Below are 22779 nucleotides of genomic sequence, written 5' to 3' on the forward strand. Positions count from 1 at the left end.
TTAAGTTATTGCTGAAGGCCACTTCCCTATATTCCAGCAAGCTCTTTCTTTTCCTGTGTGTGCAAAATCATTTCATGAAGTGCACACCAGTGCAGTGACTCACCTTGTCAGTCTCCAGCATTGCCACCTCTCTACCTGTGCCCATCAAATTACTGCACTGGAGCAACAGAACCTAAACAAAGCCAAATTCTTACTTTAAGGATACCCTGATTTCTACATAAGTAATGCAGAAAAAGCAAGTTACTTCTATCAAAATATTTTATTTTGAAAAGTATGGGAACAATAGTATTTGTGACCAACAATATGCCATTTGCAACAAATTACTCAGTCTTGCAAGATTGTATTTCCCTAAAGCAGTTGTGGGGGTGGGTTCCAGGTTAGATTTTGTCAGAACAAACCTGTTCCCACAACCCTTCTTCATTTTTTTTGTAGATGCGAGGTTTCCTGTCAGGGAACAGCGACTGAGATGGAAATGGGTGTTCTTTTAGAAATGTTAATGTAGCTCTAATGTGGGAAACAAAGTGGGGGGGCTCAGCCAAGGGCGACGTGGAAAGGTTCTGAAAAAGAAGATGGGAGCAAGAGCTGCTTGACATTCAGGATACAGTGTTCTCTTTATCCTGTTTCTCTAGAAGGTTATTCCCCACCCTCCCAGGGACAGCAGTGTGCTGGGAAAAGTTTTGACAGACTACAGTACCCCTCTCTCTACTCAGCTAGAAGGCAAAAAAAAACCAAAACCAAAAAACCAAAAAACCCCCCAAAACAACAACAAAATAACCCACCACAAACATTTAGTTTCAGGTACCTGTAAAATCTGTGCATCATCTTGTTCCAACCAGAAATCCACGTGTGGGAAAGGCCCCCAGAAGTAAGGGCCAATCCGGAGTTGTTCTGTCTTTGCATCATAGATGTTGGTGAGCTGTAAGAACACAGGGAGGCTGTGGGGGCAGCCAGGGCTCCCCCAGACAGGGAGGGTTCCCCTCAGTCTGGCCTGGCCCAGCTCAGCCCTGCTTAACTCCAACACCCCCAGCTACTCCGACAGACACAGCGTGAAATGGTAACAACACAGAACCCAGAGAGCTACCAAAGGATACTTTCCTCAAACTTTGGATGTTTCATTGCCCCTAACTGGTCTCCCCTTCCCATTTTCCCCCTTCCTTTTACTCACTGGTGCTCCTGTTAAAATATGGGCTGAACGAAGATCCTCATCTGGCCCTTTTTCTGGGAAGGTTGCAGGGAAAATCTCTGCTGTTTTAACATTCACAGCTGGTAGGAAATAGAGATTAAATACAGTAAGAATTAATTGTTTCAAGGCACTTCTTTACAATGACCACATCCCCAACAAAACTGTCTTGCAGAGCTGCAAAACCCATCCCACATTTATATTTCTCAGCCCCCAAGCCTGCAACAGCACATTTCTACTTCATTTCCTTTGGCAGCATTTCAATATTTCAGAGATGAGTGAACTAATTAGAAAAAACAGTGAGTAATCAAAGAGAAGAAGATTAAATTCTAAGCATAAATTTAGTGCAGTAGCTTGAGGCTGATAAACTCTTGAGTGCAAGTTTGCATTTGTACACAGCCTCTTCCATGTGTGTATCTTCCCAGCTGTGGCACCACAAGAAAAGCATTTTTACCTACGCCTCTGACAGCAGTGTGCAACTTTTAGGGTGGACTTTCCTCAGTCATTAAAAGCAGCTCATTTACTACTGGAATCTGAAAAGCAATCCAGTTACAAAAGGAAAATTCAATTCTAATTTAACTAACTCACCTATTCCATAAATGATTGGAAAGTGAATATCCTGTTCTTCTCTATCGTTTAGTTCTGTAATGAAGAAAAAGAAGTCAAACTTGCAGGGCTTTGGATTTTAGTCTGAGCAGCATTTATTTAATTATATGTTATTGAAGAGCAAGAAACCTGATGTTGTATAAGACAGAAATAATCAAGGAAGCCTGAAAGTAATATGGAAAAGAAGGCAGAGGCCAGTAACAACACGAGTGGGACTTGGAGCTGTCTCCTAACAGAACAGCCAGCTCCAGCTTCTGCATGGACAATTTACAGGGAAAAAAACACAATGCAGAACCACCATGATGCCAAGGTTCAAAGATGTGAGTCACCAACACCTCTGATATGGAAAGAGGATGGAAATGTGATCTCAACATCCACAAAGAAAAGGAACTTCCTCCTCCACGTGCCGTCACACACTATGAACTCACTAAAGTTTATGGATTCACTGGACCCTGCAGGGAGGCAGGTCCAGCAGCCCAGCAGAACAAAGGTCTGTAAGTGTCCTTCTCAACTGTAAGATATCCACAGGTACAGAGCTGTTCCTTGGGAAAACTGTGCCAAAATAACCTGGCCAGGATTATGAGTTGGTTGCAGTGCAGCAGCACTTGGTAAGGAGCGAATCCCCCCTGCATTGGCTCCCTGACATCACCACACACAAACCCCAGCAGTAAAACTGAAAATTACACACTGGTATGGAGAAAAAGCCATATCTGAGAAGCCCCCTGCCCTTTTATTTCAGGAAAGGTACTTCCAAACCCAGGGGAACATTTTCTTACCTGTTACACAGAAAGTCACTAAATGAACATCCTCTGGCTGGAGGTCGAACGCTCCTGGGATGACAAGGACAGCAAAAGTGTCAGTGAGTGATGGCAGGGCACTGCTGTCTGGGGGCAAGGGACACACACCTAAATCCCTGCCCCAGCTAGGGCAACACTGCAAACAGGGTTCTGAACATCTGCTTCAAACTAACAGGAATTTACAGAGAGGGGTCATTTGTAACAGCAAAAATCTGCTAAGAAAGTGCTCTGCCACTTTACTCCTACTGACACTGGTTTGGCTCTGGCATCACATTAGCTCTGCTCTAGTCTGCTATACATTTAGCAGTTTATTTAAACGTTTTTACGTAAAATGTTACAAATATAGTGAATAAACCCAGTCTTACATTAACTGTAAATTAATTCTGCTTTTCACCATCTCAAACACCAGAAAAAAAACCCTCTTTTTTTTTTTAAAGTTCTGATAGCAATACAGCATTATTGATTCAAATTGTACCTTGATGCATGAAAACCAGAAGGTTAAAGTAAGTTAACCAAAATACTTTGTGCTGCACAGAACTCTCTCTCACATGACACATAACACACATCAGGTGTCACAGCCACAAGGCTGCAGCCCTGGGCCTTTGGTTTGCCTTTTTTGTTTACCCCCTTGAACACCTCCCTCCAATCCTGACACCTGCCCCATTCCTGCCCCCTCCCCGTTCCAGTGGGGCAGAGGCCTCTTCAGAAGTGACAAAGTGCTTAGCACAAGCCAGAGCACTCCCAGCTAAGCAGGTACTTTACACTTCCAACTGTTAGTAAAGTACTGCTATCACTCCTCTGGACTATGGATTTTATAAACAGACCTGACATTTTTCATTAGACAATTCCAAACAATAATTACATTTTACCTCTTCACATTAAGATATGAACTGAGTGGTAACCAATGAATCATCCACAGGTACAGATTTGGAAAGTGACAACACTTGCCCAAGATCCCACAGAAGATGAGCAGGAATCAAAGGCCACCTGAACTGCACACAACTCTCCCCAGCCGAGAATGGGCCAGGGAGAAGTGACAGGATCAGACCCTGTGGCCCAGGCACTGAGCATGGGCAAGCCCCAGCAGTCCAGCCCCTCTCCAAACCAAGTTCTCAAGCAGAGAAAAAGACCCTTCAAAGTGAATCCACATTTCTTTCCAGTAAATGACTGGGGCCTCAGACTACAAACAAACTCTACCCAAATCCAGCCAGAACTATTTTTTTTTTTTTGGACATGAGAGTGGAAAAAACGTGAACTTACTAAGAAGCTGATTAGTAAGTTTTTGTGATAACTGCCTATCATCATTGAAACCTCCAACTAGGTGCACTTCCAGCCTAACAGAGATGGAATAACAGGAAACAGCAATTAAAAAGACATCTCAAAATGAATAGCTTTACAAAATAATCCCCAGCCCAAATTGCAAAGCAATCATTAGAGAAGCCTCACTTATTACAATCACATGCACCAAGCTGGTTTGCATTACACAGCAAGTTATGATAATTCCATTCTGAAAACTCCAGGGATCACCCAGGAAATGGCACAGGAACAAGCTTGAAGAGGCATTAAATACATGCAATTCTCTTCCAGGGGCATATCTGGCACCTCTGGTTTGGACTGAAATTCGTAATCATCTTTCAATTAATTAAACTTGAAGATTTTTGTTCCCGTGATCTCCTCACAACTATTCTGGACCATGCAGCAGGGTTCTTCTCTAAGCAGTGTCTATGTAAAGTCCTTACAAATCACGAATCAAAGTTCATGAGCTAGCTTTTGTTCTTACCAAACCACAGGGGCAAAAACCTCCACATCCAGAAAGAAGCTTGTCTGCTAAATTCTGTTTCAGTCAGAGCTTTTTACCCACTGTCCTGTCCTCCACACAATTTATTTTTAATGTGGACGTACAAAATTCCCTGATGGACTGTCAGATGCTGAAAAGAATTTACAAACATCCTGAAGGGAAAAATGTAATATAAACCAAAAGACCAGTTATATGGAAAATTTTGCAAAACTGGAACAAAAGTTAAATGGGAAACAGTAAACACAAACCTCATTTTACAGAGACACTCTTCAGAACAGAACCGTGCTTTAAATGACTGCTAAAAGTACCCCCAAAATCATCATCAGGGAAGTCATTTTCACTTGGCATGCGGCTGCTGATCAAGAGCTATTTCCTGCACAGTTCCCTTGTGTGAACCCCACAGAATCACCTTTGAGAGAAGCAGAACACAAGAAAGGAGCAGAGCTGACCTGCCACAGCCTGAGGAGTTAGACAAGGACTTCACAGAGCTCATGATGAGCGACACCTCGGCCTCGGTGTCCGAGCCGTCACAGTGCGTCAGGCACGTGGCTCCGCTGCCTGGGGAAGGAACAGGGACTCAGGGACAGTGGCACCAACAGTGACAGTCCCCAGTGCTGCAGGGGAGAGCTGCCCCACCGCTGCCTCGCCCCCCTCAGCACAGCGGCCTCCAGTAGGGCATGTGACTGAGACAACACCTCTGCATGGGCCATGGTAAAACCAGCACAGCTCCTGGGAGGGCTACAGGCGCCCTCTGAACAGGACCAGCGTCTCGAATGCCAGAAACCCAGGCACGCAGTGAGGATCTTTCCACAAATTCCACCTCTGCAATGCCCAAACCCCGCCCTGCCAGACTGCTGGACACAGCCCAGGGCTGCAATGCCACAGCTGCAGAGCAAGTGACAATGTGCTCAGGGAGTAAGGAGAGCACTGAACCTCTCACACCAAACACACCAACGCTCAGAACGACTCTACAGCTACATATTCGGTGATTTTTGGGGATTCAGGTTTGTATTAATGTAACTGCAGCTAATTTTATCAATGCCACATAAACCAATACTAATTCCTTATTTCAAGGAAACAGGCTTTGCTCTGAACATCCTCTAGAGATACCTGTGTGTCGGACCACAACTATGTGGCAGGTAGTGGCATCATCTGATCCGAGAATGGAAACAGAACCTATTTGAAAGGAGGAAAACACTGTAAGAACTCAGTTCTCACAATCACTGCTTCAGTACAAGAAAAAACGTTCATGTTCCTACACACCATCTTTAGGTGTAGTCACTGCAAACTCTCTCTGCTGGACATAGAGAAGGCCTTTGGGTTCCACGATCTGAGCAGGCTGACTTCTCAGAAGTTTTGCCTTTTCCTAAAGATAAATGATAGCAGATACTACAGTGGCTGAATTCTCAAGTGTACCCATTACTTCACAGAAACATCACCTCTTAAAAGCAAAGAGACTCAGGTCAGAGAGTGCTTTGTATTACAGATATTCTGAATTTTGAAAGTTTTTTGCTTTCCCGACACTGATCGAGTTATGAATTAAATCTCATCATTCCACAGAGACACAAAATACCTTTCCCTGTTACACGGACCATAAAATGGAGGCACAATAAAAAACATTTAGACTGGGCAAAGTTTACATTAGATAATACCAGAACTGACCTTAGAAGTTTAATCAGAACAGAAAACATGAAATATAGATGTTTCAATCTTCTACTGCCATAATCCAGAATATTTATTTTTCACTTATCAAAATACTATCATTTATTAGCTTGACTGGTGTGTGGAAAACCCGGATTCCTGGGCTATGACTACTGCAGTGCTTCATCACAGACTTGCTAGGGACAAAGTGAATTTCCATTCTGGACTCAAAAAACACTTCACAGCTTTAGCAAAATTGCCCTGGTTTTCTGCATAATCTCAGGATCTGTAAAAAATACCTTCTGATGGGAAACAGCTCCCCAGGCAGCTCTGCTCACATTCCTAGCTCGCACTTCGCCTTTAAAGGTAATAAATACCATTTATACCTTGGAAGCAAGGTCAGCACCTTCCCCACAGTGCCCATCTTGACTTTTTATCAGTTTTTGTCATTTCACGCAGACAGGGCCCGCCCGACCACCCCTACCCCCGGCCGCACGGTCACCGCTGAGCCCCTCCGCCGACACCGGCTGGTTTATTTTCCATCACCCTCCGGTTCTCCGCTGTCAGAGCGCGGGGAACGCGCGGGGTCGAGGTCGGCGCCGCCCCTGCCCCGGGCCGCTGCAACCCAAGGCCGCCCCGCTCCTCCTGGCCGCGACCGCGGCACTGCGGGCCTCGCCGGGCCCTTCCCGCTCCCCTCACCTCCAGGTGCGGGTGGGCGCGGATCATGTCCCCCGTGGGCCGGCTCAGGTCGACCCGCATTCCGTTAACCAGCAGCGGCATCTCGGCGAGGCGGTTCCGCGCTCCCTCGGCAGTCTGGTCTGGGCCGGGCCGGTTCCGCGCTCCCTCGGCAGGCTGGGCTGGGCCGGGCCGGGCCGGTTCCGCGCTCCCTCGGCAGGCTGGGCTGGGCCGGGCCGGGCCGGGCCGGGCGGCGCCGCGCGGGGCGCTGGGAAAGCGCGGCCGCGGCACCGCCCGCCCTGAGGCCGGGGCCGGGCACAGCGAAGCGGCCCCGCGGCTGACGGAAACGCGCCCGCGCCGCCCGAGGATTTTAACGCGGTAACCTTGCAGCGATGGCCCCGCCTCTCGCCGCTGCGGGCCATCCGTAAGTTGTGGTATGAAATAGTAACAGTCGTAAAGCCACAAATTTACAAATCACTGAATTATTAAGGTTGGGAAACACTTCTGAGCTCATCGAATCCAAGCTCTAGCCGAACACCGCTGTGCCCACTGTACCACGGCACTGAGTACCGCGTCCAGCCTTTCATTAAATGCCTCCAGGGACAGTGACTCCACCATCCCCCTGGACTAATGTCTAATCACCCTTTCTGTGCAGAAATCATTCCCGGTGTCCAAGATAAACCTCCTCTAGCACAGTTCAAGGTTACTCCCCCTTGTCCTATCACTGTGTGCCTGGGAGAAGAGGCCAATCCTCACACCACCATCTTCTGCCCCAGCAACCACAAGATGGATTTTCAGACAATCCCAAAGACGACAGGTTTTCCTTAAAGACCAGCTTTTTTTCCTCCAGATGTCTGGGGAAGGCACTAAGAGAAAGAACCATGGTAGTAGCAGCAGAGTAAATTCGCCCTGCAGGGAATGTGAATAGCCAGGCACCCAGACTGCCCACAGCCCAGAAACAGAAAATGCCCAGGATCCCAGCTCAGCCTTTCCATCCATCTTCACAGAAGTAAACTGTCCCTGGAAGTGTTCCAGGCCAGGCTGGACTGGGCTCTGGGCAAACTGGTCTGGTGGAAGGTGACCCTGCCAGTGACAGGGTGGTTGGAACTAGGTGATCTTTAAGGTCCCTTCCAACCCAAGGCAATCTATGACTTTATGATTCCATAGCAGAATAAATGCTTTGTTAGAGACACACTGCATTTCTCATGTGAGATGAAATTGCATCTCGGGATGAGCATTCCTCTCACAGCTGTTGGTATTTACAAACTCTCTTTAGCAAAACACCTGCACCTGCCAGCACACCTGCCTGCAATTACACTGAGCAAACCAGAGCTGTCACAGCAAAGGTTCCAGAAACACTTAAAACTGTGTAACTTCAGCACAGACAGTTCAATGTCTGCATATTGCACTTATGGGATTGGTTTGGTTTTTTTTTTTTGCTTTTCATGATACGTGGAAGGTCCTGAATCACATACCTGGTATCACAACTGGGAAAGTTTCACACACCCTCATTTTGGAAGCAGTGTCTGAAAGGCATCTTTCAAAGGATGTTTTCCTTGCTGTTGATCTGATCTTCCGTGCCAGGAGAAAATACAATTATTTCAGATGGAAATCTATTGTTTATTACTCAGGACTGACAATAAAGAGGACTACAATTAAAACCAAAACCTCTCAGTTTGAAGAACAATGAATACAATGAAGAACACATCCACTTATGCACTTTGAAGTGTCATCCCCAAAACTCATTTCTTCAGTCTGTCAGAATGAACACCCCAACTTTGAGAAGTCAGGCTACACAGAGGCCACCTCAGTTACATACAGAGATGTGGTTTTCTCAAGGATGTTAAGAATTGCACTGTTTGCACCAAACTTTATTGGCTCCAAATAAAAACGTCTTGAAAGCCTCCAAGTTCAGATTCTAAAGAAGGGCAACTGGAGTTTAGTCTCAAATACACAAAATTTTCAACTAAATGTTACACGAATAGCATTTATTTTTTTCCCATTGTTTATATTCTTACTCAAACCCTAAAAGCCAGCAACCATGAAAAGACAAGAAACATCTGTAGAGAAACTCTACACTGACTGATAGACACATGGACAACACAAGACCACTGACACCATCACGTCCTTTCCACAAGGGAAGATTTTTTTTTCCTATTTTCAGCATTCACATATAAACTTCAAATCTGGCAAATAAATACCTGTCTTGGAGTGCTTCACAAGCACCCCAAAGAAAATTATCTACAAATAATACATTCAGCTACTCCCTCATTTTCAACACTTCCAACAACCATCACTGTTACATGTCTAGGACTTTCCTAGCTGGGAAAGGTGTGTGTCAGCTACAGATTTAAGGAGGGATAATGCTTTCTGTCCGAGTGCACTTCCCACGAGCAAGTGGCTTCACCAACTATGGTTCTACAGACAGCTAAAGCTGAAGAGATGTGTGTGGAAGAACTACTGCCAGACTGGATTCATGCCCTGCCTATTGAGAGATTACACCATTACTTTGAAACCAGCTCAAGAACAGTCATCAGAGTTGGGACATTGACAGTGGAATTCTGGCCCCCACACAAATCTGCAGGAAGAAACACCAGAATTTCACTCCTGATACCTAAAACCTTGTAGAGAAACATTAGTAAACATAGTTTTGAAGAGTTGGAAAAAACTATTAAAAAAATCCTTCCAAGTCATAAAAACCATTTCAATGTGAAATTTGTAAAATATCACCCTATTTATTCTCTATGCTTTTCTAGCAACATATAACTTTAATATATCTGTAGAAATCTGGTGACTAAGAAAAAGAAACTTTTCTTAAATGTAGTTACTTAAACATTTGCCAGTTTGGAAAGTTGAGCTCAAGTCTCTTTCCAGAGCAAAACATTGCACACAATTTTCAACCTTTTCCCTTCTGGTTGTCAGTGTCACAGTGGGAATGGCACGTAACAGTCTGCAGGGGAGCCAATGCTGCTCACAGGGCTCCGTGTGTTGGACTCGTAAGAATTTGGTGTAATTTCAACCACACCATCATTTTGAGGAGTTTCTCCTTTCAAAAAGTCATCGTCTTCATCTTCAGAAGTACCCTGCAAAAATTTAAAAGGATCAGTGAGAGCAGGAAGATACTGTCAAATCTTAATAGAGACCTGGATTTACACTGTGATTGTCACAATCAGTTGGAATGGTAAGAGAAATAGATGTACTCTGATTATGAAATATGGGACCTAAATCACATCTACAGGGTGAATTTCCCAGTGACATCATCATATCCACTTTCTGAGCACATTCATAAAGCTTTCACGTGGCTCCTGTGCTGCAAAAGAGGGAAAAGCATTCTCGAGGCAAGAATGGATCAATTCCTAAAGCTTCCAAATTTCAGTCGCAGATTCCCTTAAATGTATAGTGTACTCTTATTTAAAAAAAAATATATATTCTGCAATAAAAGCAGCTGAGAGTTGAATTGTGTTTGGATCAGGGAAGATTACCTTTTTAATGGGTTTCTTCAGATTCTCAAGATCTTCAGCACTCAGCTCTTCCCAGAACTGATACATAGGATCAATGGTCTTCTTTGATCTGAGAGAGGAAACAAAGCACAGAATGAGTTAATGTATTCATAGTAGGGATACATTTTAAATTAAACTTTTGACAATCTAGTTAAAATGTGAAATATGAAAGGTACAAAGGATCAGGGAGGAAAGTCAATGGCAGAAGCACTGACAGTTTCCTACAGTTGTATTCATTATTTTCTAGAAAGCACAAAGGAGTTGTTCACTTTTCAATTGTACCTTTTGAGTATGTAGGGGTCAAAGGGGAAGAAGCTGTCGAGGGGGTTGGTGCAGGTCTGCACAAGGTCCCCCCCGGTGCCGCTCCGCACAACGGGGATGAACTGCCTGTTGTTCCTCTCAATAATTGTGTAGCAAAACACTAACTGGTATTTCCTTTAAAAAAGGGAATAAAGAAAAGATAAGCACTTCTAGCACACCCAAAGCAAGACTTTCAGATGGATGGTGTGAAAACACAAAGTTATTTGTTAACAAATATCACTTCTATCTTCCATATTCCAGTGTTATTAGGAGTTTGCAAGATAATCACAAGGTAAAGTCTGCTCTCTTCCTCTAAGCTCCTATAAACTTTATTTCAAGTACAACTACACTGGCTCCAATACAGAGCAATCAATTTCACAGAACTGCAGGATTCCATTGAAACCTAGGAATAAACTTATCACACCTGGAATATGGGCAGTGTTACATCTCAGGTAATATTCAACACTGTGCCTAACAAAACCCTGTGCTGGTTTTAGATATGCACAAATTCTGTGCCAAGCTGAAACTGAAATAAATGAGCAGGTACCTGGTAATGGCAGCAAACAAGTTGACAACAGAAGGGATACAAATCTTCAGGGGGTTTAGCTGACACATGACAATGCGCTCAAAATTTAAACTCTGCAGGTATGACAGACCTTCAAAATAAGAAGAGTTTGCAAATATAAGTTAGATATCATATAAACTGAACTTAGTTTCTAAGAATTTCCAGTGTGACATGCCTACACTCTGCACCACCACAGAAGCACACCCTGGGGCACTCTCACAGTTGAGGTCTGGCCCCAGTATATGTACAAGCCACCTCATTTTATTTAGAGCACAACAACATAAACTTGCCATCAGATACTTGATTGTATTGACCACTATAAAACATAGCAGCAGTAAAACTTCTAATGAATCCTTTCAAACCTAATACACTTACCTTTCCTTAGATTTCCATCCAAAAGTTGTTTATGACGGAAAATAAGTGTATAGAACACTGCCTGACACGTAGAGTAGAATGGCCCATGGAGAGCTACATCACAGTAGGCATTAGTTCCTGTATCCTGATTATCAATGTATTTATGCAACCAGTTCACCAGAAGATCCAAACATGCTTTTACTGTACTGTAATGCAGGGAGAAAAAAAGGGGAAGTGTAAAAGTAACACTTGAAATGGTGTAGAAAAGATGTTCAACAAATATTCAAGAATCTCAGTGGTTATAAAAACATAAGTAAAAAAATCTCTTTGTAAAAAAATGATTCTTTTATGAGCTTTCTCCTTTATCTCAGCATAAAATGAATCAATCAGCACTGAACACCCCAATCAGTGAAAGGATGTGATGCCAGAAGAGATGAATCCATGAACACACAGTAAACAATCAGAATCCTTGGCTACAGGCAGTACAGAGCAATGCCTCCTATGTCTACCAGGTAATTCCAATACCCAACTAACTCCAATGTTAAAGTCACCACACCCACTCTGAACAGCACAAAAATATAGAATGTATATATAAAAAGGAAGACATTTTAACTCTTCTCTATCAAAATACTAGAACAAATTATCTCCCTGTTCCAGAGCCTGCACAAAGTGCCTAACACTGGGTACTAAAAACATCAGATATACTGGGAATCCATGACTGCCTGAAGTCAGCACAACCTTCCTATGCTCAGCACTTCTTCGCAAGTGAAGCCCTAAACAGCAAGTCATGAACCTCAGCAATCATCAGTCTGCATCCTGAATGTGCAAAACTTTCCTAGAAACTTCAGGACAATACTGAATCAGTATTGTTGAAAGGACAAACAAGATTCTTGATTCAGGCTTATTGACAAAGCAGTGGGAATAGAAGACCAATTCTCTGCTTAAGCTCCACAGTAGCATCAATTGTTTGGTTCTGCTCATGTATGAAAGTAACTTACACAATGGGAATAAATTTAGCTCTTGCCAAGAAGCTGCCAATATAACTCCCAGCAGTCTGCCTAATTACTGAAGGATTGTTTGGATCCTGCAGTTTCTTCCAAAGATGGTCTAAAAATGCTTCAGCCAACCCCTGAGAAAAAAGATACATAGAAATTGTGAGATGACACTGTTTCAGTAATAGATTCCTAACACTCAATTCCCATAACCAAACCATTACAAAAATCTACCTATAACTGCAGTAAACAACCTCTCCTACACATGATGGAAGATCACTCATTTCTGTGTCTTTTTCTATACTCAGTTGTAAAAGAAAGAACAACAGTTTGTTGAGAGAGATGGGAAAATGGGAGGGGTGGGGGAACAACAAACAGCAGACACAGTTTTCAAATCAAAGAGCTAACAGACAGCATCCTTGTGATAGTTTTGGGATGCTGAAGAAATTTGCATCCCATGTCTTGGGTGCAAGAGTACAACTGATTCTTGTCAAAGAGATCAGTTTTAACCAAGTTTGTTCTTTCACACTTGCTAAGATTCCATCTCTAAGTGGTTTATGAACAACATGGGAAGAGCAATCATAAAAAGAAAGGAGTAACAGAGAAGGAAAAGAAAGCAAAGACACTAATGAATCCTGATGTACTTGCTATCTTCAGAGTAGAATTACAGCAGAGAAAACTGTTTTGCAAAAAAGAACCAAAACAAGGATGCAGAAATGACAGAGGAAACTGCATTTTAAAACCAGCTTTTACTCACCAATTTAAAGCTACAGATGTAAAACATGAAATACTGTACATGACATGAAGCATGGGTTGGTAATATGAGCTTGTCAAAAACAGAAACCAGATCCCGATACAAATCCTTCGTGTTGCTGATGTCAAGCTTTCCTTGAAAAGAAACAGAACAAAATGAGCCATCTCGGGGTTTTTTTCCCTCCCTCATGCTGCAGAAGTGGTATTTATATCTTTCTATGCCAGTAAGAAATATGTAAAGAAAAACTGTCAACCTGACTTCTCAGTTTATCTGACATCTAAAGATCCGGGTGTTCAATTGTACTGCTTTTTAAGGTGGTGTAAATGAAGAATCTCTGTGTGACTGCACATACATATAAAGCTGCTAGACAGGCAAACTTTGCTAATGTGTTAGCTAGAAGAGCAAGAAAAAAACACAAAGAAATAAATCACCTGACTTATGTGGAGAAGATACAGCATAATGGTTTCTAAATATTGTTTTAAATATATAAATCTAAGGAATTCAACCTTTAATACGTATCAGTGAAAGCCATTTCTTTCCTCTTTTTTTCTCCTGTAACAAAGCCAGTTGATTGATGTGCCTGCTTGTTTTGATCTACTTCCAGTCCTTGTGATGTTGAAAGGATCCATAATTCTAACACTCAAGTAAAGCAAATGATAAAAACATTGATACCCTACTACAGTTTGGATAGAGTATCATATTAATGGAATCAGAATGTCTCCAAGTGAAGACTAAACCTCTAAAGTCCTGACTGTACCTCTCCCAGCACCAGAGCAGAGCTAGGAATGTGGACTACAGCTGCTAATGGCAGAGTTCTGCTCTATCTTGCAGTACAAAAAGCAAGAACTCCTCTTACGTGTTTCTTACTTGTTAGCAAAACAACAAATTTGATTCTAGATCAAGTGTTCTCACCATCCACATGGCAAACATCTTTAATGTAGGAGAACAGGATGGTCATCAGGATGTCCAGGCGCTCTGCAAGTGGATGGGCCATTCTCTCAATACTGGGAGAGACAGCTTTGTTTCCTTTTCTGTCTTCATCTTCCTCCTGGTAGATAAAATGGCACATGCAGCTTTCAAATACACGAATCACAGAGACAGCAATTACAGGAAAAGTGAAACTACATTTGTCTGTCAGCAATATGCTAAAGTTTCTTTTTTTTAACAAAGCAGTATCTCATTATACAGTATAAGCAAATTTTTGCACAGTAAGCCAAGTACCACGACTTCTTTAACCAGCTTTATTGCAGAGCTGCTTGTGTTTTTACATAATGAAACTGATTTGCTGGCTGTAACACTAGGTGTTCACATGAATAAAGTCAATACCTGAGAACATATTAATCATTTGTCAGCTGTTCACGTTTCAAGAGCAGTGTGCAATGCAGTAACAACAAAGTAATAATGAATTTCTACACTTAGTTCATAGCCACCTCAGAAGTGATAATTTTACTAAAAAAAAAATTAAGAGAACAAGATAACCTACCATGTCAAAAAGTCCCTCCTCTGTAGATTTTTCCTCACTAGCAGAGTTATTAGCAGCTTCTTCAGCATCTTCAATATCTTGCTGTGGAGTGCTAACCTAGTTTCAAACAAGAAATTAATTTCTATAAAACCATGACAATAATATGAAATTGGGGTTTTTATTATTTATATAAAAAACATAACAACATAAGTTCTTGACCAGATTTTATCCTGGACTAAATAAACACTTTAAAAAGGAAGGATGTGCCATACATGAAAGTATACTCTAAACTTTGAAAATTTACCTCCCCAGCATAAGCTCTCCCCAGACTGTTACACAGTGAGGCAAAAAGCCACGATTATTTACAGTGCTTTTTTTTAGGACTCCTGCCATTTTTTAGGACTGTAATTCTTTTACTTCAAAGAGATGACACAACTAATCAACCACACAAAGGGAAGCACATTCCCTGCACATTAGTGCTGATCACCACATGACTGTTACTTGGGTTCAGGCAGAGATTCCAGGCAGGGTGTGATATTACACACCATACAGTTACCCTCAGGTGTGGGAACATCTTTATTCTGATCACAAGTGCATTTCATTTCCTACTCTGTGTATTTTGATGCCAACCTTCCATAAAAGATAACACAGAATAAACTTACATCCAACTTCAGTAGCTTTTCAATAATAAGCTCCAGAATCTGAAGTCTCAGAGTTGGAAGATACACAGTAACTCGCAGCAGGTTATGGACATAACATTCCTAAAACACAGAATTAATTGGTATCAATAATAGTGTTATCAGAAAGTCAAATTTCTGCAAAGGACTTCTAGAAAACAAGTTTCTTAATTTATTACCTAAAGACCCAGAAATAGGTTTAAACAGACTGTGTTCAAACAAAAGCAAGTTAATGTATAAACTAAACATTAACTTTCAGTAGTTAAGCTGTGTCACCATTAACTACTTAATCTGCTATTTCCATGCAAATTTTCCCCACTACCTCTAGATAGAGTGTAAAGATTCTATAAGAAAAGTTATTCATTTTCATAGGAGTTTATGTCTATTTAGGAAAATGAAGCATATGCTTGGCTGTATCTAAAGCCAGCTATACATGGTTGAAATGAGACCCAATGAATCTTTATTTCATAGTATTATAATATCCCAGCAGCCATTCCAAATTGCACAGCTATGCCTCTTCAGTCCTTCTGATTGTAAATCAAGCAGCTTACCAGACAAGTTCTGTGAGCATGCCTGGGCTCACCCATGTATACACAAATATGTACAAAAGACAACGTTGCAACTTTCATAAAGCAAAACCGTCAAGTCACTGCATAAAATCAGGTAAAGTGCCACATTTAAGTACACCACAGTCTATTTGTGAATAAGCACTATAACACAACCTTTAATTACATGAGTACCTATGATTTTTCCACAGGCCATCTTGCTCATGTTTTCACAGGCTTGGTCAGTACACAAAATGGATAGAGAAAGTTTAATGAGAAGGTATAAATTGTAAATATTTCACAAAAATGCATGGATCATATTTTATTCCACTTCATTTGAGCTTTGCCCTGAAAACAGCTACGCATTTCTTCACATCTTGTTCCTCACCAAGCTGCTAAGAAAATAAATCTCCTAACACCATGTACGAGCTTTTATCCCCCATTTTACATATGGGGAGCTGGTGCTTAAGGTTATTTGGATTAAGACAACAACAACAAAAACATTTTAAAAATTGCAAGATATATAAAGAACTTTGGGGATTTTTCAGCACTCGATGAATTCAAAACAGCTTCAACTGAACTTAGCTGCAGGAGCATGGCTTTGCCTTTCTGTAACATGAAGTGCCAACATATCAAGTTGGAACAAGTAAATAGAAAGATCAAACAACAGCCATAACCTGTCAAAGGTTTCCAGCTTGTTTTTCAGCACACAAACACTATGCTAAAGCTGTAATGAAACAACTTAGAGGGCTTTCCTCTACTGGCAATTTGGATTTTGCCTATAATGTCCATTGTCTCTTGTTTGCTTATCAAATCTCCTGTTCCTCTGACAAAGACTTTCCAGATTTGATAACAAACGAGAAAGTCTCCTTTGGCACAACCTGAGACACCTCATCAAGGAGCTCCATGGTGTGCATTGATTAAGAAAGCAATCCAGTGGAAAAATATGTGGTGATGTTATTAAAGATGAGCACAGTGCTTGTGCACAATGAACTCAGAATGGTTGGACAATCTTACACGAAACAGACATAATCCTATGTATGGTTATTATATATGTAATTATTATAGATATAAAAATCTTCTTCAAAAATCTGCATCGACTGCCATCAAATCAGTTGTAATACTATACAGAACATTTATCTATTTAGAAAAACAGGTGAACAAATCAACAAAAATAGTCACAGCTCTTACCAGAGTTCTTTCTGATTTATTAATGAAGGGGAAGAATTCCACAAGTATCGGCATGAGAAACTGTGGTGTCCTATAATTAATTAAAAACCAAAAATCAGACTTAAAAGTCATAGCTTAGCAAATATTGAACTCCAGCACTCTAAAGATGTACTGGAATAAGCTTATTTCATAGGAACTTTATTTTAAGGTAAGAAATTGTATAAAATGTGGTTTGGCAAGGATCGCTGGACAGACAATAACTGGCAAACTTTCACAATGCACTTGTTAGAAGCCACTTCAAATATCACTACAGAATATAGAACACAGAAGCCACTATCAACACCACTTTTCCTACTTTCCATTTCTATTAATAGGATTTTCAGCTGCTGATGCCTGACAGAAACTTCATAATGTTTGTACAAAGCATTCTACCAGTTAATGAATACTAGGAAAAATCACGCAATGAAATGAAGTATTATACTTCCAATTAAGAGGAAAAAACCCATCAGTTCACAAGCCTTAAATCTGCAAGGAAAGGGCACACAAACCCTTCTATACTTACGAAGGGACATATCCTGCAACAGTTTGCAATGCTCTGTGACATGTATTGAAGTTTTCAGAAACGTCTAGATAAAGAAAAAAGAATTCTTATGCTCTTGGTTACAGAAAACTAAATCAGAAACCAGTAAAAACAGTTCATATCAACTACACAATGGAAAGATTCCCAAGGAAACTGCATTTCCCAAAATGTTCTTTTGGGGGGTGTACATTCAGGTAAATAAAACAGAAACCAAACAACTCCTAACTTTTCTTTGACTTTGAAACAATCTAGGACTAGGAATGTTTCCCTATGCATTCTATTCCTACAGATACTGCACCAACAGGAATAGTCTGAAAGTAGTAAAGAGTGGGTCAGCACACCATTGATTTGAGTACAAGAAAGTCTTTCACTTGGGAATTTAAGGATGTTTCTTGATGTTTGAACTCAGCTCAATTAATTTTGTAAAAAAGGAGCAACATGCACTGGATACTTTTTTAGTAAAGGCACTATGGTAGCATATATATCTATGTATCCTTTACACTCACTTTCATCATCATCATCAGAATCTGAAATATCCACGTCATCTTCTCTGATGGTTATTCGAGCTAGCAAAACATGAGAATATTATCTCAAAATTGTATAAATCTTATAGGTAACAAATTCAACAGCAAACACACTGGACACCAGTCTCCACCAGGACTAAAGCACCAAAATTAGCCACAAGACTTTCTTAAAGACTGTTTTATTTATAGAACCAGGAGTTCTTGAGAACATCTGACATGATCCTCACTTCAGCTTTTGATTTTTTTAGTAGTAAAAATATTATACAGTTCATTCATTTCCAAGATAACTTCAGAAGAGGATCTGTATTAGCAACTAGAATATGTCTTCTAATATCTAGGTACAGAAAATTATCTGTATCACGATCAGTATGAAAAAAACAAATAACTCAGTAATTAATTGTGTCATGGACTGTATTTATACAGAACTTATCTATCTGGGGATTTTGATGAGCAAACAAAGAAGATTTAGAGAGAAGTAACTTACGGGGGACAAATTGTGACACAATCATCTGGAGGCACGGCCTGAGATGGACAGTTTGTGCTGACACGAGATTGCCAAGAAAGCCCAGATATTCTTCCACTACCTCTCTGCTCCTTCTCAACCATGGCAGTTTCTAAAAGTAAGCAAAAATCAAGATATCAAAGGATGTTCTGAGTACTAAACTCTTCATCTACCCACGTAGCAGATACTTACCAGCAAAATCTTGACCAGTTGTTCAAGCTCTTTGGTCAAATATGCAACAGAAGCTCGAAATTCATGCAGCCAATTAATAATCTGGGCATCCTTAAAATAAGCAGAAAAAATAGGTAACTATTTCAATAAACAGTGCGACCTATTAGCAGAAAATAACAAAACCTTAGAACTCAAGAGATTAAGACTGTAAATAGAAATTGTTTTCACACTAACATGAAAGGAATTTCTTTTCATTTGTGTCCTCATCCATGAAAGTTCTTGAATGCAGAATACATTCATGCCAACTCCTAAACCAACAGCCTGCCATGAAGGCTTCAGTCAGACTGAGCAAGGAATGAAACCTCCCTCATGCAGAACATAAAAGAAATGGTATTTCATCCTAATTTTCTTTTCTCTTTTGCTCTAGTTTAACAGAAGGGACATTCAAGTCTCAAAACAGCAAATGTGGTGGGTACTTGTAGCTCTACAGAAGAGTGAAACAATACTTCTGGGTATAACTACTAAATGCATATGTATGGTACTGCCTAGTGAAACCAAATTTAGTGATATCAAGAGGTAAAATTCAATGCAACTTAAAGGCTATAAAAGTCAGAAACCACAGTCTGATCTACAGAAGTGTCTCTATAATCAAGCATCAGTGACCTAAAAAGATGGTATCTGGAACAAAGACAAACTCAAAGGGCAGAGCAGAGTTGGTAAGGATATGGCACCATTTATAAAGATCCTGCATATACATATGTGTATAAATAGACATTTTTATTCCATTTAGAGTTTTAATTGGATGGTTTCTGCAAAGGGAAAAAAGCTGTTAAATACAATTTAAATGTTCTAAGCAAAGGATTTGTGTAAGCACCAGAATGACTTGTTTGGTGATTACACTCAGACAGACGAACTTTAAATCATCATCAGACCCCTGACTATCAAAGTCTTACCTTTATGTCTGGATCTGACAGCTGATGTTTTAACAACTCAAAATCTGTGGTGTCACCCTATCAGAGGAAACAAAAATAAATGAATTACTTTTTTTTTTTTCCTTCAGTAAAAACTATCAGTTACCTCAATGTATCCGAACAACCAACTATTGCTGAACAGGTATATCAAGAACACGAGAGAGCCGGCTCAGGAAGGCTGAAGCAGCAGTAACAGGGTGCTGTCTCAGAAGCCAGTCGAGGCTGCTGGCTCATTTTCACCTGCAGCTGGATCCCTGCGCACACTTTTTAGCACAACCCAGGCTTTACATTCACCCGGCCACTGAGGTTGACTCACGGGGGAAATCTTTTCACTCGCACATCAATACCGCCTGGCACAAGCCTACAACGCTCAGCCTCCTTCCATTTTTTTCCCTAAGCCTTCAGGCACGGTCTTGCGTAAGGCGAAACGAGTCTTCTCACGGAATGACCCCAGGAACCAGCAGCCCGGACGCAGCGCAGGCCCCCGAGAAGCCGCAGTCACCTTTTCGTACTTGAGCAGGATCTCGGTCAGGGTCCCCCCGAACCGCACCGTCTTCCTGGGCGGGGAGCTGATGAACTCGTCCGCTCCCAGCATGGTCACGGCTCCTGCGGGGAGGGGAAGCCGCGTGAGCACCGCTCGGAGGCCCGGGGCTCCTCTCGGGCTCCTCCTCAGCAGGGAAAGCCGCAGGAGCCGCTGCTCCCCCCCGCTTTGCGCCCCCCTTTGCCTTGCGGTAGCAGCCGCGTCCCCGCTACCGGGGCCCGCGGCGCCGCGCCCCGCGCCCAGCGCGTCCCGCCTGCCCGCGCCGCCACATGCCGCTCCGGCGGAAACTGCGCGGCCGGGCGGAAACCGCGCCGGCCGGCACCGCCCCTCGCACTGCCGGGCCGCACCGCCGGGCGGCGGCACTGAGCGGCACCGAGAGGAACCAGAGAGCTGGGACCGGGCCGCACCGCTAGGCGGCGGCACTGAGCGGCACCGAGCGGAACCAGTGAGCTGAGACCGAGCGGCACCGAGCGACACCGCTAGGCGGCGGCACTGAGCGGCACCGAGCGGCACCGCTGAGCGGCACCGAGCGGAACCAGTGAGCTGGGACCGGGCCGCACCGCTAGGCGGCGGCACTGAGCGGAACCGAGCGGAACCGCTGAGCGGCACCGAGCGGAACCAGTGAGCTGGGACCGGGCCGCACCGCTCCGCTGAGCGGGCTCGGAGCGCCGGGAGGGAGCAGCCGCGGCGGGACAGGGAGAGGGCGTTTCCGTTTCCAGCCCCGTACGCGGGGAAGAGGAGCGGGAAGCTCTGCTCTCGTCACCATCCCGGTTTTAACACTGAGTCTCAGTAGCGTTCCCAGCGTCCCGGGGTGCGTGAGCAGAAATCCAGATTTATCCCCAGGGTCGTGGTGGAGCGATCCCATCCCCTTGGGCAGCTCCCCGTGAGCGGTGGGAGCCGCGGTGACACCAAAGGCACGGCCAGCCTGGGTTATCAACTAAAAAATGTAATCGGGATAAACTAAACAGTCGGAACAATATAATTGAGGTTAAAGAGGGACAAGAATCTGCTCTAAACAAAGCGGAGTTTGACCTTGGGAAATAATAATGGATTTGCTAGAACAGAGGCACAGGAACTTCAAGTGAGATTTCTGGATGTTTTCATCCTCCCTGTGTAGGCTGGGTCTATATTAAAGCACCAATCATTAAACAAAATGTGTTACGGACTTTTCTGTCTCGGAGCTAGTAAGTGTTTTTGCTCCCAAAAGATCGTATACACACGCATTGCACTGCTAGAGCAACCTGGGTGAGTATGAACAGAGACTTGCATTTCCTGTGTAGTTGTTCAGGGACGTCCAATCTGCTCAAAGCTTACTTTGGCTGAATATGTAACATTTACCTCACCCATTCACACAAACTGGCTACAGCAACACGTGCCATTATTTGACCTTAGCCCTCTCAACTTGCTATACACTTATGCTTCTTTTCTACACAAACTGCTACTGTAATAATTATGTCACTCCCAGCAACTCTCACAAGTCACGTCAAACAGATTTTTGTAGGCGTTACTAATAATTTAATCTTTCCCCAATGAAGGTGTTCCTATTTAAGTAGACACTATATACCCCATGAAAACTTCCATTAGATGCAGTCCACGTTTAAAGTCTAACAAGCATTTTATCTATCTACATAGTTAGAAGCTAGGGGGCTGGCGTTTTTCCTTTAGTGGAATGTAGGATGACATTTTGAGCCAGTTTTAAGGCTTAAATAGATGCTAAAGAGTCCTGTACCCATCCTTCTGGAACTAGTTTGGTTCTTTGTGATTTTGGCTAAGATTTTAAAAAGCATGCATGGGACTTTCCTCAATGGGTAGAGGAATTCTACTTTTAGCTGTACAACTCTGTTCACATCACAGCAAGCAGTCCAAAACATGTCCAACATATCAACAATATAAAAGTTCTTTGATGGACTTTGTGCTGCATTGAGCAGAGCAGATAAGGCTATCATGAAACTAAAATAGTGTTAAATATTTGTTAATGTGTAACTGCAGATGATTCCCATTTTCTGTTTAGCTTTCCTGATTTAGAAGGCAAACTGATTGCTTGAAACAGTAACTGGATACATTTTCAAAAGGAAAATAGTTACAATATTTACAACCGGTATTATTGCTCACCAGCAAATACTGTCTCTCATTCTTTGGACTCACTATCTCAGTAACCTTCTAGTGCTTTAGGGCTTCTCTGTGCTTAACATCCTCCTTAACTGATGGATCAGCTCCTATGTATAATTTTTAAAATATATACTATTCATACTAGTAAACTAGTTGGAATTCCACATAAATTTTGTTTTGTAAAGTTGCATTCTAGCTACCATCTTATGCAACAATCATTAAATACTGATATTTAAGATTTAAGATTAATTACATTATAATATACAAGGAATGCAAAGGCCTGTTCAATTCACTCTAGTAATTATTATTGCAGCACGTGAATAGAAATTTTTGGTTTTCGCAGACGAAGTATGTGAACTGCATAC

The 22779-nt window shown here is 42.2% G+C and overlaps 2 protein-coding genes across 2 annotated transcripts; both read right to left on the reverse strand.

Annotated features, from left to right (window-relative positions):
* Positions 1–240: 240 nt before the first annotated feature.
* On the reverse strand, positions 241–6989 carry NTAN1 (N-terminal asparagine amidase). Its single transcript, XM_014895149.2, has 10 exons — positions 6722–6989; positions 5645–5747; positions 5492–5557; positions 4831–4939; positions 3844–3917; positions 2563–2616; positions 1769–1822; positions 1166–1263; positions 803–916; positions 241–557 (listed from the first exon to the last, which is right to left on the reverse strand). The coding sequence occupies exons 1-10, from the start codon at positions 6800–6802 to the stop codon at positions 378–380; spliced, it is 933 nt and encodes a 310-aa protein (XP_014750635.1). The 5' UTR covers positions 6803–6989; the 3' UTR covers positions 241–377.
* A 1307-nt stretch (positions 6990–8296) lies between these two features.
* RRN3 (RNA polymerase I transcription factor RRN3) lies at positions 8297–20589 on the reverse strand. Its single transcript, XM_014895142.2, has 17 exons — positions 20267–20589; positions 19747–19803; positions 18815–18904; positions 18605–18734; positions 18103–18162; positions 17579–17642; positions 17038–17107; positions 15287–15385; positions 14646–14741; positions 14075–14210; positions 13166–13296; positions 12415–12545; positions 11438–11622; positions 11045–11153; positions 10480–10632; positions 10180–10267; positions 8297–9780 (listed from the first exon to the last, which is right to left on the reverse strand). The coding sequence occupies exons 1-17, from the start codon at positions 20357–20359 to the stop codon at positions 9622–9624; spliced, it is 1851 nt and encodes a 616-aa protein (XP_014750628.1). The 5' UTR covers positions 20360–20589; the 3' UTR covers positions 8297–9621.
* Positions 20590–22779: the final 2190 nt, after the last annotated feature.

The sequence above is a fragment of the Sturnus vulgaris genome, chromosome 16 (assembly GCF_052056855.1).
Source record: "Sturnus vulgaris isolate bStuVul1 chromosome 16, bStuVul1.hap1, whole genome shotgun sequence".
Taxonomy (NCBI): domain Eukaryota; kingdom Metazoa; phylum Chordata; class Aves; order Passeriformes; family Sturnidae; genus Sturnus; species Sturnus vulgaris.

Bases quoted from the DNA above. Each gene is read 5' to 3' on its own strand.
- NTAN1 (XM_014895149.2), bottom strand. From the start codon at position 6,802: ATGCCGCTGCTGGTTAACGGAATGCGGGTCGACCTGAGCCGGCCCACG. The intron at 3,918-4,830 runs GTCAGCTCTGCT...CATCTCTGTTAG, and splicing joins AACTCCTCAGGCTGTGGCAG to GCTGGAAGTGCACCTAGTTG. The intron at 1,264-1,768 runs GTGAGTTAGTTA...ATTTCCTACCAG, and splicing joins TCCAATCATTTATGGAATAG to CTGTGAATGTTAAAACAGCA.
- RRN3 (XM_014895142.2), bottom strand. From the start codon at position 20,359: ATGCTGGGAGCGGACGAGTTCATCAGCTCCCCGCCCAGGAAGACGGTG. The intron at 18,905-19,746 runs GTAAGACTTTGA...GCTTATTTTAAG, and splicing joins TGTCAGATCCAGACATAAAG to GATGCCCAGATTATTAATTG. The intron at 14,742-15,286 runs GTAAGTTTATTC...GTTTGAAACTAG, and splicing joins AAAAGCTACTGAAGTTGGAT to GTTAGCACTCCACAGCAAGA.